Consider the following 13387-nt stretch of genomic DNA (forward strand, 5'->3'; position numbering starts at 1 on the left):
CCAATCGCAGCAGGGTTTGGTTGCTCTGCTACCGCCCACCATGAAAGCTGGAACACCCACTAGTGGGCGAGAGGAACCAGGTTAACCAGCACTGCAAAAGTGGGTGGTTTTTATAAAAAGGTTCGCCATCATGGACTTAGAACTTTCAATCAAGGAATCACTAGTGTTGTTGAACTAAAACTGTGTCAACCTCAACAACCCACTATAGATCACTCAATGAAGTCTTAAATCCAAACTAAAAAAGTAGCCTGACCAGGCAGTGCTGCAGTGGATAGAACGTCGGACTGGGACACAGAGGACCCAGGTTCGAAACCCTGAGTCACCGGCTTCAGCGCGGGCTCACCAGCTTGAACGTGAGGTCGCTGGCTTGAGCATGGGATCACAGACATGACTCTTTGGTCGCTGGCTGGAGCCCAGTGGTTGCTGGCTTGAGCAAGGGGTCACTCGCTCTGCTGGAGCCCTCCGGTCAAGGCACATATGAGAAAGCAACCAATGAACAACTAAGGTGCAGCAATGAAGAACTGATGCTTCTCATCTCTCTCCCTTCCTGACTGTCTGTCCCTATCTGTCCCTCTCTCTGTCTCTATCAAAAAACAACAACAAAAACACTAACTAAAGGCCTGACCTGTGGTGGCGCAGTGGATAAAGCATCAACCTGGAAACGCTGAGGTCGCCGGTTCAAAAAAACTCTGGGCTTACCTGGTCAAGGCACATATGGGAGTTGATGCTTCCTGCTCCTCCCCCCCCTTCTCTCTCTCTCTCTCTCTATCTCTCCTCTCTATAATGAATAAATAAAATCTTTAAAAAAAAACAAGTAAATCTACAATGACTTGTCTCTATATTGTCATGCCTGGGATCATTTAAAAATAAATATTTATTGGTTTTCTAATTATCATATAAAAATATTTTAAAATTGTGAAAGTACAAAAATATATAGATAAAAATAAAACAAAAATTACCCATAATCCTACTACTGAGGGCCACTATTAAAACTGCATTTCCTTGAGTTTTTTCCTATGCCTATAATTATTTTTTAAAGAACTTTTTTTTATTTTTTATTTTTTTTATTTTTCTGAAGTTGGAAACGGGGAGGCAGTCAGACAGACTCCAGCATGTGCCCGACCGGGACCCACCCGGCACGCCCACCAGGGAGCGATGCTTTGCCCATCTGGGGCATTGCTCTGTTGCAACCAGAGCCATTCTAGTGCCTGAGGCAGAGGCCATAGAGCCATCCCCAGCGCCAGGGCCAACTTTGCTCCAATGGAGCCTTGGCTGCGGGAGGGGAAGAGAGAGACAGAGAGGAAAGAAAGGGGGAGGGGATGAAAAGCAGATGGGCGCTTCTTCTTGTGTGCCCTGGCCGGGAATCGAACCCGGGACTCCTGCACGCCAGGCTGACGCTCTACCACTGAGCCAACCGGCCAGGGCTTATAATTATTTTTTAGATTATTGATATAATACTACTGAATCAACATAAAATCCCACTTTTCAAAACTTATTCACATAAATATTTTCTTTATCTTAAAAATTACTTAACAGCATATTATTCCATCATATAGAAAGCTATAATTACCCATTATTCCATTATTTTTGCAATTTTTCTCCATTATAATTAAATCTTATATACAAATCTCACTTTGTATCTCAAGTTATATTCCTTAAATACTTTCTAGCAGTGAGATTACTGAGTTAAAAAGGCTGTACTAATTTATACACATTAGCAAAATATTTGAGTATTCAGATCATCAAATCTTTGCAAGATGCTGAATCACTTCTGATTCATTTCTTGATTGCAGCCAATGATATATTATCATTAATACTACAGTGGGTAAGCAAAGTAGACAATTGAAAACAGTAAAATGTGGTAGAACTTAGTAGTCATAAGACTGTTTGGTGTGGCAACAGGGTATGCTGCTGCATTCTTTGACAAGATGTAGGTTAAAATATCCTTATTGAAGAATAAATTTTGAATACCTTAGAAAGTTTAGATACATTTGGAAAGTAACAGACCATTTTATCTCCCTGCATCAACTTGTAGTATTTTTAAACTTGTGGCTAAGGTAAATGTTCACATATTACCATTTGTTGCAAGTGAGATCTGTATCAAATACAGACCAAATTGTACAGCCTCAAAATAGCTCTTTAAAGTGAGGAGCAAAAAATTACTGAAATATGAAAAAGCCAGCATGCAGATAAGACCTGCAAAAGCAAGCATGATGTGCTAAGGTTCAAGTATGCAAAGAAGCATGCATCTCTTGGTATCTGCCACCAACAGATTGAGAACACATCTGAGGAACATGTCCTAAAAGAAAGTATATTCATTCTCTTTTATGTGAGTATATAAAATTAAATCTGCTAGGCCTTGACCAGAAGCTTAGCTGGTTCGAGTGTTGTCTTGATGCACCAAGGTTGCAGTTTGACCTGCAACCTTGGTCAGGGCACACACAAGAATCAACCAATGAATGCATAAATAAGTAGAATAACAAATCAATGTTTCTTTCTCTCTCTTTCTCTCTCCCCATTCCCCCCCCCCTTTCCTCTCTCTGTATATTAATACATTTTAAAAAATTAAATCTTCTAAAAAATCCTGGAAGAAAAATAATAGGCTGTTAACTACTAATAAGATTGTTTCAAACATAAATACAAATAAAATCAATGGGGGGGGGGATAAATAGCCCTTTTAACAAATGATGCTGGGACAACTGGATGTTCACATGCAAAAGGATGATTTTAGAGCCTTAACTCACACCACATTCAAATGAAATGAATGAATCTTGATTGTATCCTAAATTGGGACAAAACAGGCAAAAATATATGGGGGGGGATTTGGAGAATTTTATTTATAGACTGGATATCAAAATACATTATGAAATTTTGTTAAATTTTAGAGGTGACATTGACTTTGCAATCCTATGTGAGTTATATACTAAGGTAAAAAAATAACTTTCAAGAATCTAAACTTTAATTAGTAGGCTTCTTATTGGTAATAGCATGGTATATCAGTATGTTAATAGCATTAGTATATTAATATTAATATCAGTATATTAATGTGCTTGTGCACATTAATTAAGGAAATGAGTAAATAATTTGCTGTTCTCATTGAGAGAGATAAAAGCCATAAATATGAAATGGGGGAAAGTCAGGAGACATCCTGTGGTGAGGGTATTTATTAATTGGCGATATCAGTATGAACATACGAATTGTGTATGTGTGTGTTTTCCTAGCTCTATCCATTTAACAGCCAAGAAACAATTGCACTCCAGTAGCTAAGAGCATAAGATCCAATATCTTCATTTCTAAATACCATTTCCCACCAAAAGGAATCAGGGCTCTTTGAAGAAATGATTTTTTCTAGGATTGAGGCAGGGATCGAATAATCTGAGCCTGGAACATCTTATACCAAGAAAGGAAGTGGTCAAAGAATATGGAGTTTCCTCAAAAAATTAAAAATGGATCTGCTTTTTGACCCAGCCATCCCACTATATATCTCAAAAATATAGCCAAGATCTGGAAACAGCCCAAGTGCCATCAATAGATAAGTGGATAAAAAAGCAGTGGTACATTTACACAGTGGAATACTACCCGGACATAAAAATAGAAGTCTTACCTTTTGCGACAGCATGGATGGACCTGAGGATTATTACACCAGGTGAAATAAACCAGTCAGAGAATGACAAATATCGTATGATCTCACTTATATGTGGAATCTAAAGAACACAACATACTAAGGAACAAAATAGAAACAGAAGCATGGACACATAGATTGACAGCAGTCAGAGGGAAAGGGAGCAAGGGGGACTGGTTGAAAGAAGGTGAATAGATTAGCCAAAAAACATATATACATATCACACAGACACAGACAATAGGGTGGCAATAGCCAGAGAGAAAGAGGGGAAGGGGTAGGTAGAACTGGGCAAAGCAGGGGAAATGAGGATGGAAAGAGCCTTTGGGGTAGAGGGTGCTATATTGAGTTGTACACTTGAAACCTATACGGTTTTGTGAACCAATGTCATCCCAATGAATTCCAATTGAAAAGGGAAGGAAGGAAGGAAGGAAGGGAGGGAGGGAGGGAGGGAGGGAGGGAGGGAGGGAGGGAGGGAGGGGAATGGAGCCATGTCCAAAGGACATAGGATCTAGTTTAAGGAACTCTCACAGGCCAAATTTGGGACAATTTGAGCATCAAAGATTCTAAACTGGACTATAAAACATTGAGTTAAAAAATTCATGAGTTCTTAGTGATAGTCATAAGAAAAGGAGGATAAGAAGGAAAGCTCTTCTTTACAGAACATAGATAGCTACTCAATGTAAAAGTAATGAAAAAATTAGAAAATCATCATTTTGTAACCACCAATGTAATAAATAATAAAGGCAATAATCATAACAAATTCTAATATTAATGAATAAAAAATTGTGAGAAAAAGGATATTTACCCAGTCTCAAAGTAGTAACCACCCCCCCAAAAAAAATACCCTAACAGTAGAGAGATCTGGAAAACATCATCTGAACTAATAATTAACATCAGCATCACAAATAAAGGAATCACAAATAATTTCTGCAAAATTGACATCAGCTATGTAGTCATCAGAACCTAATCGTGAAGGAACAATCAGACAAATCCAGGTTTTAGGAAATTTTGTAAGACAATTTAACTGGATCATTGCCAGTTATAATATAGAATGTCTACGCCAATGTGGGTGCAATTCCATAACCTTTTGGAAGAGCAGCTGTTTGTGAAGAGAGGTTACCCCTCCCCTTCTCTACCTCCTGGAGAGGAACAAGATGAATGTTTCTCCACTGTGAATCCAAGTGAGGAGAGGCTCCAAGATTCACAAAATTTGGGGATGCTTGCAAGAATGGGAGCCAGACAGGTTAGATGTCTATCTGGGCAAGAGAATTGCTGATTTGAACCCTGTACCTATCTGTAGGTACAATCTAGAGATCACTTAGGCCCAACTCTTCTATCAAGAGACTAAAGTAGACAAGTGGAAAGATTTACAAAGTCACTCAGAGAGACAACAGCAAATCTAGATCTAAAACAAGGACTCAATGATTCCATTACTGCTCTTAACAATTTTTAACTATAATAAGTAGTACTTTGTTAAATATTTAGAAAATGTAAGATGCAGAAGAGGCTAAAAAGTCATAATCCAACACACCAGAGACAAGTCGAATTAATATTTTGGTGCTTCCCTTTCCAGACATTTTTCTCCCAATTACGTACATACATACATTTACCTAAGTGTATTAGTCTACTCAGAGCTGCCAAAACAAAATGCCACAGACTGGGTGATTTGAACAACACAAATCTATTTTCTCAGTTTCTGGAGGCTAAAAAGTCAAAGATCAGGTCCTGATAGGGTTCAGTTTCTGGTGAGAGCTCTTTTCCTACCTTGTAAATGGCCACCTTCTTGTTATGTCCTCACTTGGCAGAGAGACCTCTGATGTCTCTTTTTTTTTAAAGGGGCATCAGCCCTATCAGATTAGGGCCCCACCCTATGATCTAATTTAACCTTTAACATTTTCTTCCTCACAGGCTCTATCTCTAAATACAACTACATTGTGGGGGTTAGGGTTTCAACATATGAGTTTTAGGGGGTCACAATTCAGCCCATAGCATTCTGCCTCTGCCCTTACCCCAATTTCATGTCCTGTTCACATGCAAAATACATTTATTCCATTCCATTAGCCCCAAAAGCCTTAGTTCATTCCAGCATCAACTCAAGTCCAAAGTCCAAAGTCTCATTGATATGAGTGCAACTACAGGTATGATTCATCTTGAGACAAAATTTCTCTCCAGTGTTGTGAAATCAGACAAGTTATGTGCTTCCAAAATACAACTGTGGGACAGGCATACAGAGATTATTTCTATTCCATAGGGAGAAATAGCAGAGAAGGAAGAGGTGATGGAGATAAGCAAGACCAAAACCTAGTAAAGAAAATTCCATTAGATCTTAAATTAAGGCTGGAGAATAATTCTCTTTAGTTATATGTCTCACCTGCCAGGCCCACTGGGATGCCAATGACCCCCACAGATCTGCAGGGTTGCCTTGCCCCATGGCTCTCTGTGGTGGCTTCACAGAGTGAAGGGTTTCATACAGTGAAATAGAAGGAAACAGCCTTGTCCCCTGGGCCTGTGCTGGGAATGGCAGCCATCATATTCTCTGAATCACCTTTTGGGTCTTTCTTCATTTTCCTCCAGAAGAGCACATGTTTATAGCCAAATAACTCTAAGGTCTGGTCAGTAATGGGATTCAAATAATTTAACAATCAGTTCTCTGCCTGAATGACCATTTTAAGCATAAAAAAACACATACCAAAAAATAGTTTATTGTTTCATGCATTTAATACTTAAATAAAATCAATAAAAGAGGTATACAAAACTAGATTATAAATTTTTAAATATTAATAAAAAATATTAAATAATACCTGACAAAAAACAGTAAAACTGTTATTTAAGATTTTTCTATATTGCTTCTTGATAGGCATCCTCACTTGCAATTTTTTTCACTTACGGATGGAATGAACATTATTACGGGCGCTTAGAATACGCTGTTGCGCAGATGAACGTTAAAACAGGGTAAGGAATGTAAATTTGTGATTTCCACACTGGACAGCTGCCCAGGTGCCCAATTTAGAGAGAACCCTGATACAAGTGCCATTTTAACAACCAATTCACCAAACTCAACAAAAAACTAGGTATCGGTTCTGCCAAACCAGTGCAAATCAGCTGAATCCCACCACTGGCTCTGGTCCTGTAGAATCCAAGAAATCCAACAGCCTTCCTTCATTTCATTCTTTCTCTCCCACCTTTAGTTGAAATGGGTAATGTCTCTGGTATAATCCCATCTCTAGCCTGGCTTCTGCTGAGATGGCTAATTAAGTCCATGAGTCACATCCATGATCTCTTTTAGTTTTCAAATAAAGTAATACATGACATTTTTATTACTGGTATCTGTAAATTCTATTAATTCAGGTTTAGGGTCTTTATCCTTTCTACTTTTATTTTTATTTTTTCACATCTATGAGCTCCTTTAGTGTTCTCCTCAGAGCATGCTTTCTCATTTTTATAATATGTATAGGCTAAGAATTTTCCAAATCTCCAAGTTCTGGTTCCTTTTTGCTTAACAATTCCTTCTTCAATTCAACTCTCTCCTCTTGCACTTTACTATAAGCAGTAAGGAAGACTCAGCCTCAGCTTCAATACTTTACTTAGAATACTCTGCTAAATATCCAATTTGAACTCATGCAAATTATACCTTTTATAAAACAGTGGAACAATTTAGCCAAGTTCATTACCACTTTATAATGATTGCCTTTCTTACATTTCCACCTGAGACATCTGAGATGGTTAAGTCCATGAGTTGCACCCTTGATCTCTTTAGTTTTGGAGGCTAGGAAGTTCAAGATCAAAGTACCAGCTGATCTCATTCCTGGTGAAGGTTCTCTTCCTGGCTTGCAGATGCTTACCTTCTTGCTATGTCCTCATACAGATAGCTGTTGTCTCTTCCTCTTACAAAGGCACCAGTCCTATCAGATTAGGGCCTCATTCTTATGATCTCATTTAACCTTTATCACCTCTGCACAGGCCCCATTTCCAAATATAATCATATTGGGGGCTATTATACATGAATTTGGGAGGTACACAATTCAGTCCATAGCAATGTCTTAAATTGCATATGTATATACATATACATGTACACAGAGATACTATACAGAGAGAGTTTGTATACTTTTTTACTTAGTTTCATGAAAAATTCCCTCATTTATTATTCAAAGATTAATTTTTTTAAAATGTATAATATTCACTCATTGCTATTATTATTATACTGTTGCTTAACTACTAAGTAATTTTCAATTTTTGATATTTAATAATTTTGCAAAGAACATCTTTATACACAAAGCCCTTTCTACTTCTTAGTTACTTAAGATAAATTTCTAGAAATTCAACTTCTAAAATCAAAGGTTATGAATATTTTAAAGACTCCTGGCATATACTGCCAAATTGCTAAAACTTATATAAATGTATACTCCCATATGCATTACACATTGGAATTAGAATTAAATATTTTGGCCCTAGCCAGATGGTTCAGTGGTAGAGCATTGGCATGGCATGTGGATGTCTAGGTTTGATTCCCAGTCAGGACACACAGAAGCACCCATCTGCTTCTCCACCTCAGACTCTCTTGCTTCTCTCTCTTCTCCTCCCTTCCTGCAGCCGTGACTCGATTAGAGCAAGTTGGCCCCCAGCACTGAGGGTGGCTCCATGGCCTCTGCCTCAGGTGCTAAAAATGGATCCCTTGTAACAGAACAAGGGCCCCAGATAGGCAGAGCATCGCCCCCTAATGGGCATGCTGGATGGATCCCGGTCAGGACACATGCATGAGTCTGTCTCTGCCTCCCCTCCTCTCACTAAATTAAAAATAAAAAATAAAAAAATAGAATTAAATATTTTTAATTGGGAAAAAATACCAGTGTCATAAATGACCAAAAAGGCAAGGATTTTTAAATTATTACTAAAGAAAGTTAAAGAGTTGGGACAATCAAATAAAATGTGTGGTGAGAGAGAAATAGCTATAAAAATATTTGGTAAACAATTGGCAAATTCTTAATATGAACCGTATATTAAATAATATTATTACATCAATTTGAATTTCTTGATTCTGACAATAGTATTTTATGTAGACTCTCCTAGCTTGTAAAGAATACATGCTGATGTGTCATGAAGTCTGAAGCTTACATTGAAATGATTGTTTAAATGTGTATTTTTTGGCCCTGGATGGTTGGCTCAGTGGATAAGAGTGTCGGCCTGGTGTACAGATGTCCCAGGTTCAATATCCAGTCAGGGAACACATGAGAAATGACCATCTGCTTCTCTCCCCCTCCTTTTCCCCCTTTTCTCTCTCTTCCCCATCTCAGCCAATGGCTCGACTGGTCCAAGCATTGGCCTCAGGCACTGAGGATAGCTCAGTTGATTAGAGCATCAGCTCCAGATGAGGGTTGCCAGGTGGATCCCGATCAGGGTGCATGCAGCAGTCTGTTTCACTATCTCCCCTTCTCTCACTGAAAAAAAAAAAGCATTTTCTGTATCTATATATGGAGACAGAAATAAAGATACGAGGGAAAGGTGGGAAGGAGGAGGAGCAAATAAGACAAAATGTTAATCACTGATCTAGTAAAGGGTAAACGAGTACTTACTGTACTTTCAACTTTTCTGTAAGTTTAAATTTTTCAAAATAAAAATATATAAAGTAGTCAAAAGATAGAAACAGTCTATTTATGGAAAAATAAAAGTTAGGCATTAAACAGATGAAAAATGTAATAAACTTGCTGATTATTTATAGCCTCTTATTTCTTCCTGCCCTCTTGTCATTTGCTCTATTTATTTTTGTGTGAGAGAGACAGAGATAGAGATAGAGAAAGGTGAGAAGCATCAATTCTTCATTGTGGCCCTTTCATTGTTTACTGATTGCTTTCTCATATGTGCCTTGGCGGGGAGTGGGAAGCTACAGCAGAGCAAGTGACCCCTTGCTCAAGCCAGCGACCTTGGGCTCAAGCCAGCGATCTTGGGCTTCAAACCAGGGATCTTTGAGCTCAAGCCAACAACCATGAGGTCATGTCTATGATCTCATGCTCAAGCCAGCGACCTTGCGTTCAAGCTGGTAAGACCACGCTCAAGCTGGATAGGCCCACACTCAAGCTGGTGACCTCCAGGTTTCAAACCTGAGTCCTCTGCATCCCAAGCTGATACTCTATCCACTGTTCCACTGCCTGGTCAGGTGGCATTTGCTGTTTAATCATTTGAACTGCATTTCATCAAATGGGCCCAGGGAGAAATAAGAGAGAAATTTTCAATCATTACATTCTACTTCTCATTAGCAGACCTGAAAAAAAGTTTAAAAGATTTAAAAGATCAAAATTAGCTCATTACAATGACTTTGTAAAGGATCTATAGACATTTAATCCACAAGCTGATCTTCAATTCTGGTCTCTATAACCAGCGGTGGAATTCAGCTGGTTCGCACTGGTTTAGCAGAACTGACACCTAATTTTTTGTTGAGTTCAGCGAACCGGTTGTTAAAATGGCACTTGTCATCAGGGTTCTCTCTAAGGTGGGCACCTGCGCAGCCACCCAATGTGAAAATCACAAATTTACATTCCTTACTCTTTTTTAACATTCATCTGCACAACAGCATGTTTTAAGCACCCATAGTAATGTTCATTCCATCCACAGGTGAAAAAAATTGCAAGTGAGGATGCCAATCAAGAAGCAATATGGAAATATCTTAAATGACAGCTTTATTGTTTTTTGTCAGGGATTAATATTTTCCATTAATATTTTAAAACTCTTTCTTATAACCTAATCTAGTTCTGTGTACCTCTTTTATTATTCTTAAGTATTAAATGCATGAAATAATATACTACCTTTTGGTATATCTTTTTTTAATACTTAAAATGGTCATTAGGGCAGAGGACTGGTTGTTAAATTATTTGAATCCCACCACTGTCTATAACCTTAAGTGTTTGATAAATTTTAAGTCCTAAATGGCCATAAAAAGGAGTAAAAAAATCATGAAAAAATAGCAGGTTTTCTTTATTAAAGAAAAAAAAGTTGACCTCTCCCATTGGTCTTACTTTTATTAGGAAAGTAGCCTATAAAATGGAAGGCAACAAATTCGTTTACAAACCATAAATAGAGGTTTTCATTCTCACAAACAATATGATGGAAGTAGTATAGTGGTTCAAGGCATGGATGATCAAGTCAGGTTGTCTGTGAATATTTGCTTCACCACTTACATCCTATGTGATTTATGGAAAATTACTCAATTTCTGTATGCCTTTGTTTCCTCATCTGAAGTATGGAGAGAGATGAGTAAAATTTATGTAAAGATTAAATAAGGGTAGAGCGTCGGCCTAGCGTGCGGAGGACCCGGGTTCGATTCCCGGCCAGGGCACATAGGAGAAGCGCCCATTTGCTTCTCCACCCCTCCGCCGCGCTTTCCTCTCTGTCTCTCTCTTCCCCTCCCGCAGCCAAGGCTCCATTGGAGCAAAGATGGCCCGGGCGCTGGGCATGGCTCTGTGGCCTCTGCCTCAGGCGCTAGAGTGGCTCTGGTCGCAATATGGCGACGCCCAGGATGGGCAGAGCATCGCCCCCTGGGGGGCAGAGCACCGCCCCTGGTGGGCGTGCCAGGTGGATCCCGGTCGGGCACATGCGGGAGTATGTCTGACTGTCTATCCCCGTTTCCAGCTTCAGAAAAATGAAAAAAAATAAATAAATAAATAAATAAAATAAAAAAAATAAAAAAATAATAAAAAAAAAAGATTAAGTAAGTTAGTACATTTTAGCTCTTAGGTCAGCATCTGGCATACTGCAAGACCTTAAAATTTGTTAGATTCTGTGGTTCTCATTATTACTATTATTACTGTAATGACTACTGCCACCATTACCACCACTTTCAACCTGTAGTTGATAAGAGTTTGACATTTGAGTCATAAAAACTATAGTAACACAGCCCTGGCCAGTTGGCTCTGTGGTAGAGTGTTGGCCTGGCGTGCAGGAGTCCTGGGTTCGATTCCCAGCCAGGGCACACAGGAGAAGCGCCCATCGCTTCTCCACCCCTCCCCCTATCCTTCCTCTCTATCTTTTCTCCTCCCGTAGCCGAGGCTCCATTGGAGCAAAGTTGGCCCGGGCGCTGAGGATGGCTCCATGGCCTCTGCCTCAGGCGCTAGAATGGCTCTGGTCGCAACAGAGTGACGCCCTAGATGGGCAGAGCATCGCCCCCTGGTGGGCATGCCAGGTGGATCCCAGTTGGGCGCATGCGGGAGTCTGACTGCCTCCCCGTTTCCAACTTCAGAAAAATACCAAAAAAACCCCAAAAAAACTATAGTAACACAAAAGACACAACGCACACACATTTCCAGTTGAAAAAGTGAAAGAGAACAGACTCCAAATCAATACTTCAGTGTATCTTTGTTTTGAGAGAAACTGAGCAGGTAGCAATATATCAACAATGCATGGCTCATTTCAAAAAGAATCTGTGTGGTCTGGATAAATTAATCTGAGGAAAAATGACCAGTTCTCTCACTCAGTTAATCATTTATCAAACTTTTTTGAGACATACTATACTATGTATCAGATATTGAGCCAGGTGCTAGGAATTAAAAAAAGGAAGAATGTCTATGCCTTTAAAAACTTTGCATTCTTGTCCAAGAAATACACAGATTATAATACATGATAGGTTATATGATAGATGTATACTACAGAAGCAAAGGAGAAACACCTAGCTAGACTTGGGGGAAGGAAAAGGCAGCAGAAAGATTTCCCAGAAGTAGTGACATTTAAACTGAACATTAAAGAATAACAACAGGGTCTGACCAGGCGGTGGCGCAGTAGAAGAGCGTCGGCCTGGGACACAGAGGACCCAGGTTCGAAACTCCAAGGTCACCATCTTGAGCACAGGCTCACCAGCTTGAGCGCTGCGTCAGTGGCTTGAGCGTGGGATCATAGACATGACCCCATGGTCACTGGCTTGAGCCCAAAGGTCGCTGGTTTGAGCAAGCAGTCACTCAGTTTGCTGCAGCCCCTCAGTCAAGGCACATATGAGAAAATAGCCAACAAACAACTAAGAGGCCACAACAAAGAATTAATGCTTCTCAACTTGTTCCCTTCCTTTCTGTTTGACTCTCTCTGTCACACACACACATACATACACACACACACACACACACACACACACACACTTAATCACAACAGGTAAATGGGGATAGAATGAGTAAAATCATTCCAAGGGTAAAAGCTGACAAATGGAGAAAAAAGACAAGCACCATTGCCTGCCTACAGCCACACAAAACCAGAAGACCTATTCCTAAAGCTAATGGGCAGAGAGCCATTGGAGTTATGGGCCTGAATAAGTGTGCTTCTGGAATATCTTCTGTTTACATACACCACAACTCTACCCTCCTTAATTCAAAATAAACCACACTTGGAGAACTCACAGAAAGCTGTGTATTAGAGAGATTCAGAGACAAGTTTCTCACTTACAACACTGGGCGGCAGCACTGGGCAATGGCTCCCTCTGGCTTTCTTCTTGAATAGAATACTAGAAGCAGAAAGAAGAAAAAAACACATATAAGAGGCCCAAGTAAAGAAGGGGGGGAAATCACAGCCACTTGTAAAAAGATTTAGTGTTTGACAAAAGTCAAACTTTTTTATTGAAAAGAAACAGATGATCCTGCTGCTGATTTCCGTGTGATCCTGACAAAGCAGCCAGAATCAGATATGGCACTGGTCCAATGCAACAGGCTAAAGCAGGATAATCAAGAGACTGTTCTAGCCAAGGGCACCTTCCGGGCAGCTGTAGAAGGCTTAGTCTTAAGAGAAACCTCAAAGTAC

At 39.5% G+C, this 13387-nt stretch overlaps 1 protein-coding gene across 10 annotated transcripts in view; it reads right to left on the minus strand.

Moving 5' to 3' along the window:
• Window positions 1–13387, minus strand: part of UNC13B (unc-13 homolog B) — a 296554-nt gene that overhangs the window by 162809 nt on the left and 120358 nt on the right. For all 10 annotated transcript variants that reach the window (XM_066367732.1, XM_066367730.1, XM_066367733.1 and 7 more), the window contains exon 7: window positions 13037–13094. In XM_066367732.1, the coding sequence (XP_066223829.1) occupies window positions 13037–13094 (58 nt within the window). The remainder of the gene's footprint in view (window positions 1–13036; window positions 13095–13387) is intronic.

Source organism: Saccopteryx leptura, chromosome 2, assembly GCF_036850995.1.
Source record: "Saccopteryx leptura isolate mSacLep1 chromosome 2, mSacLep1_pri_phased_curated, whole genome shotgun sequence".
Taxonomy (NCBI): domain Eukaryota; kingdom Metazoa; phylum Chordata; class Mammalia; order Chiroptera; family Emballonuridae; genus Saccopteryx; species Saccopteryx leptura.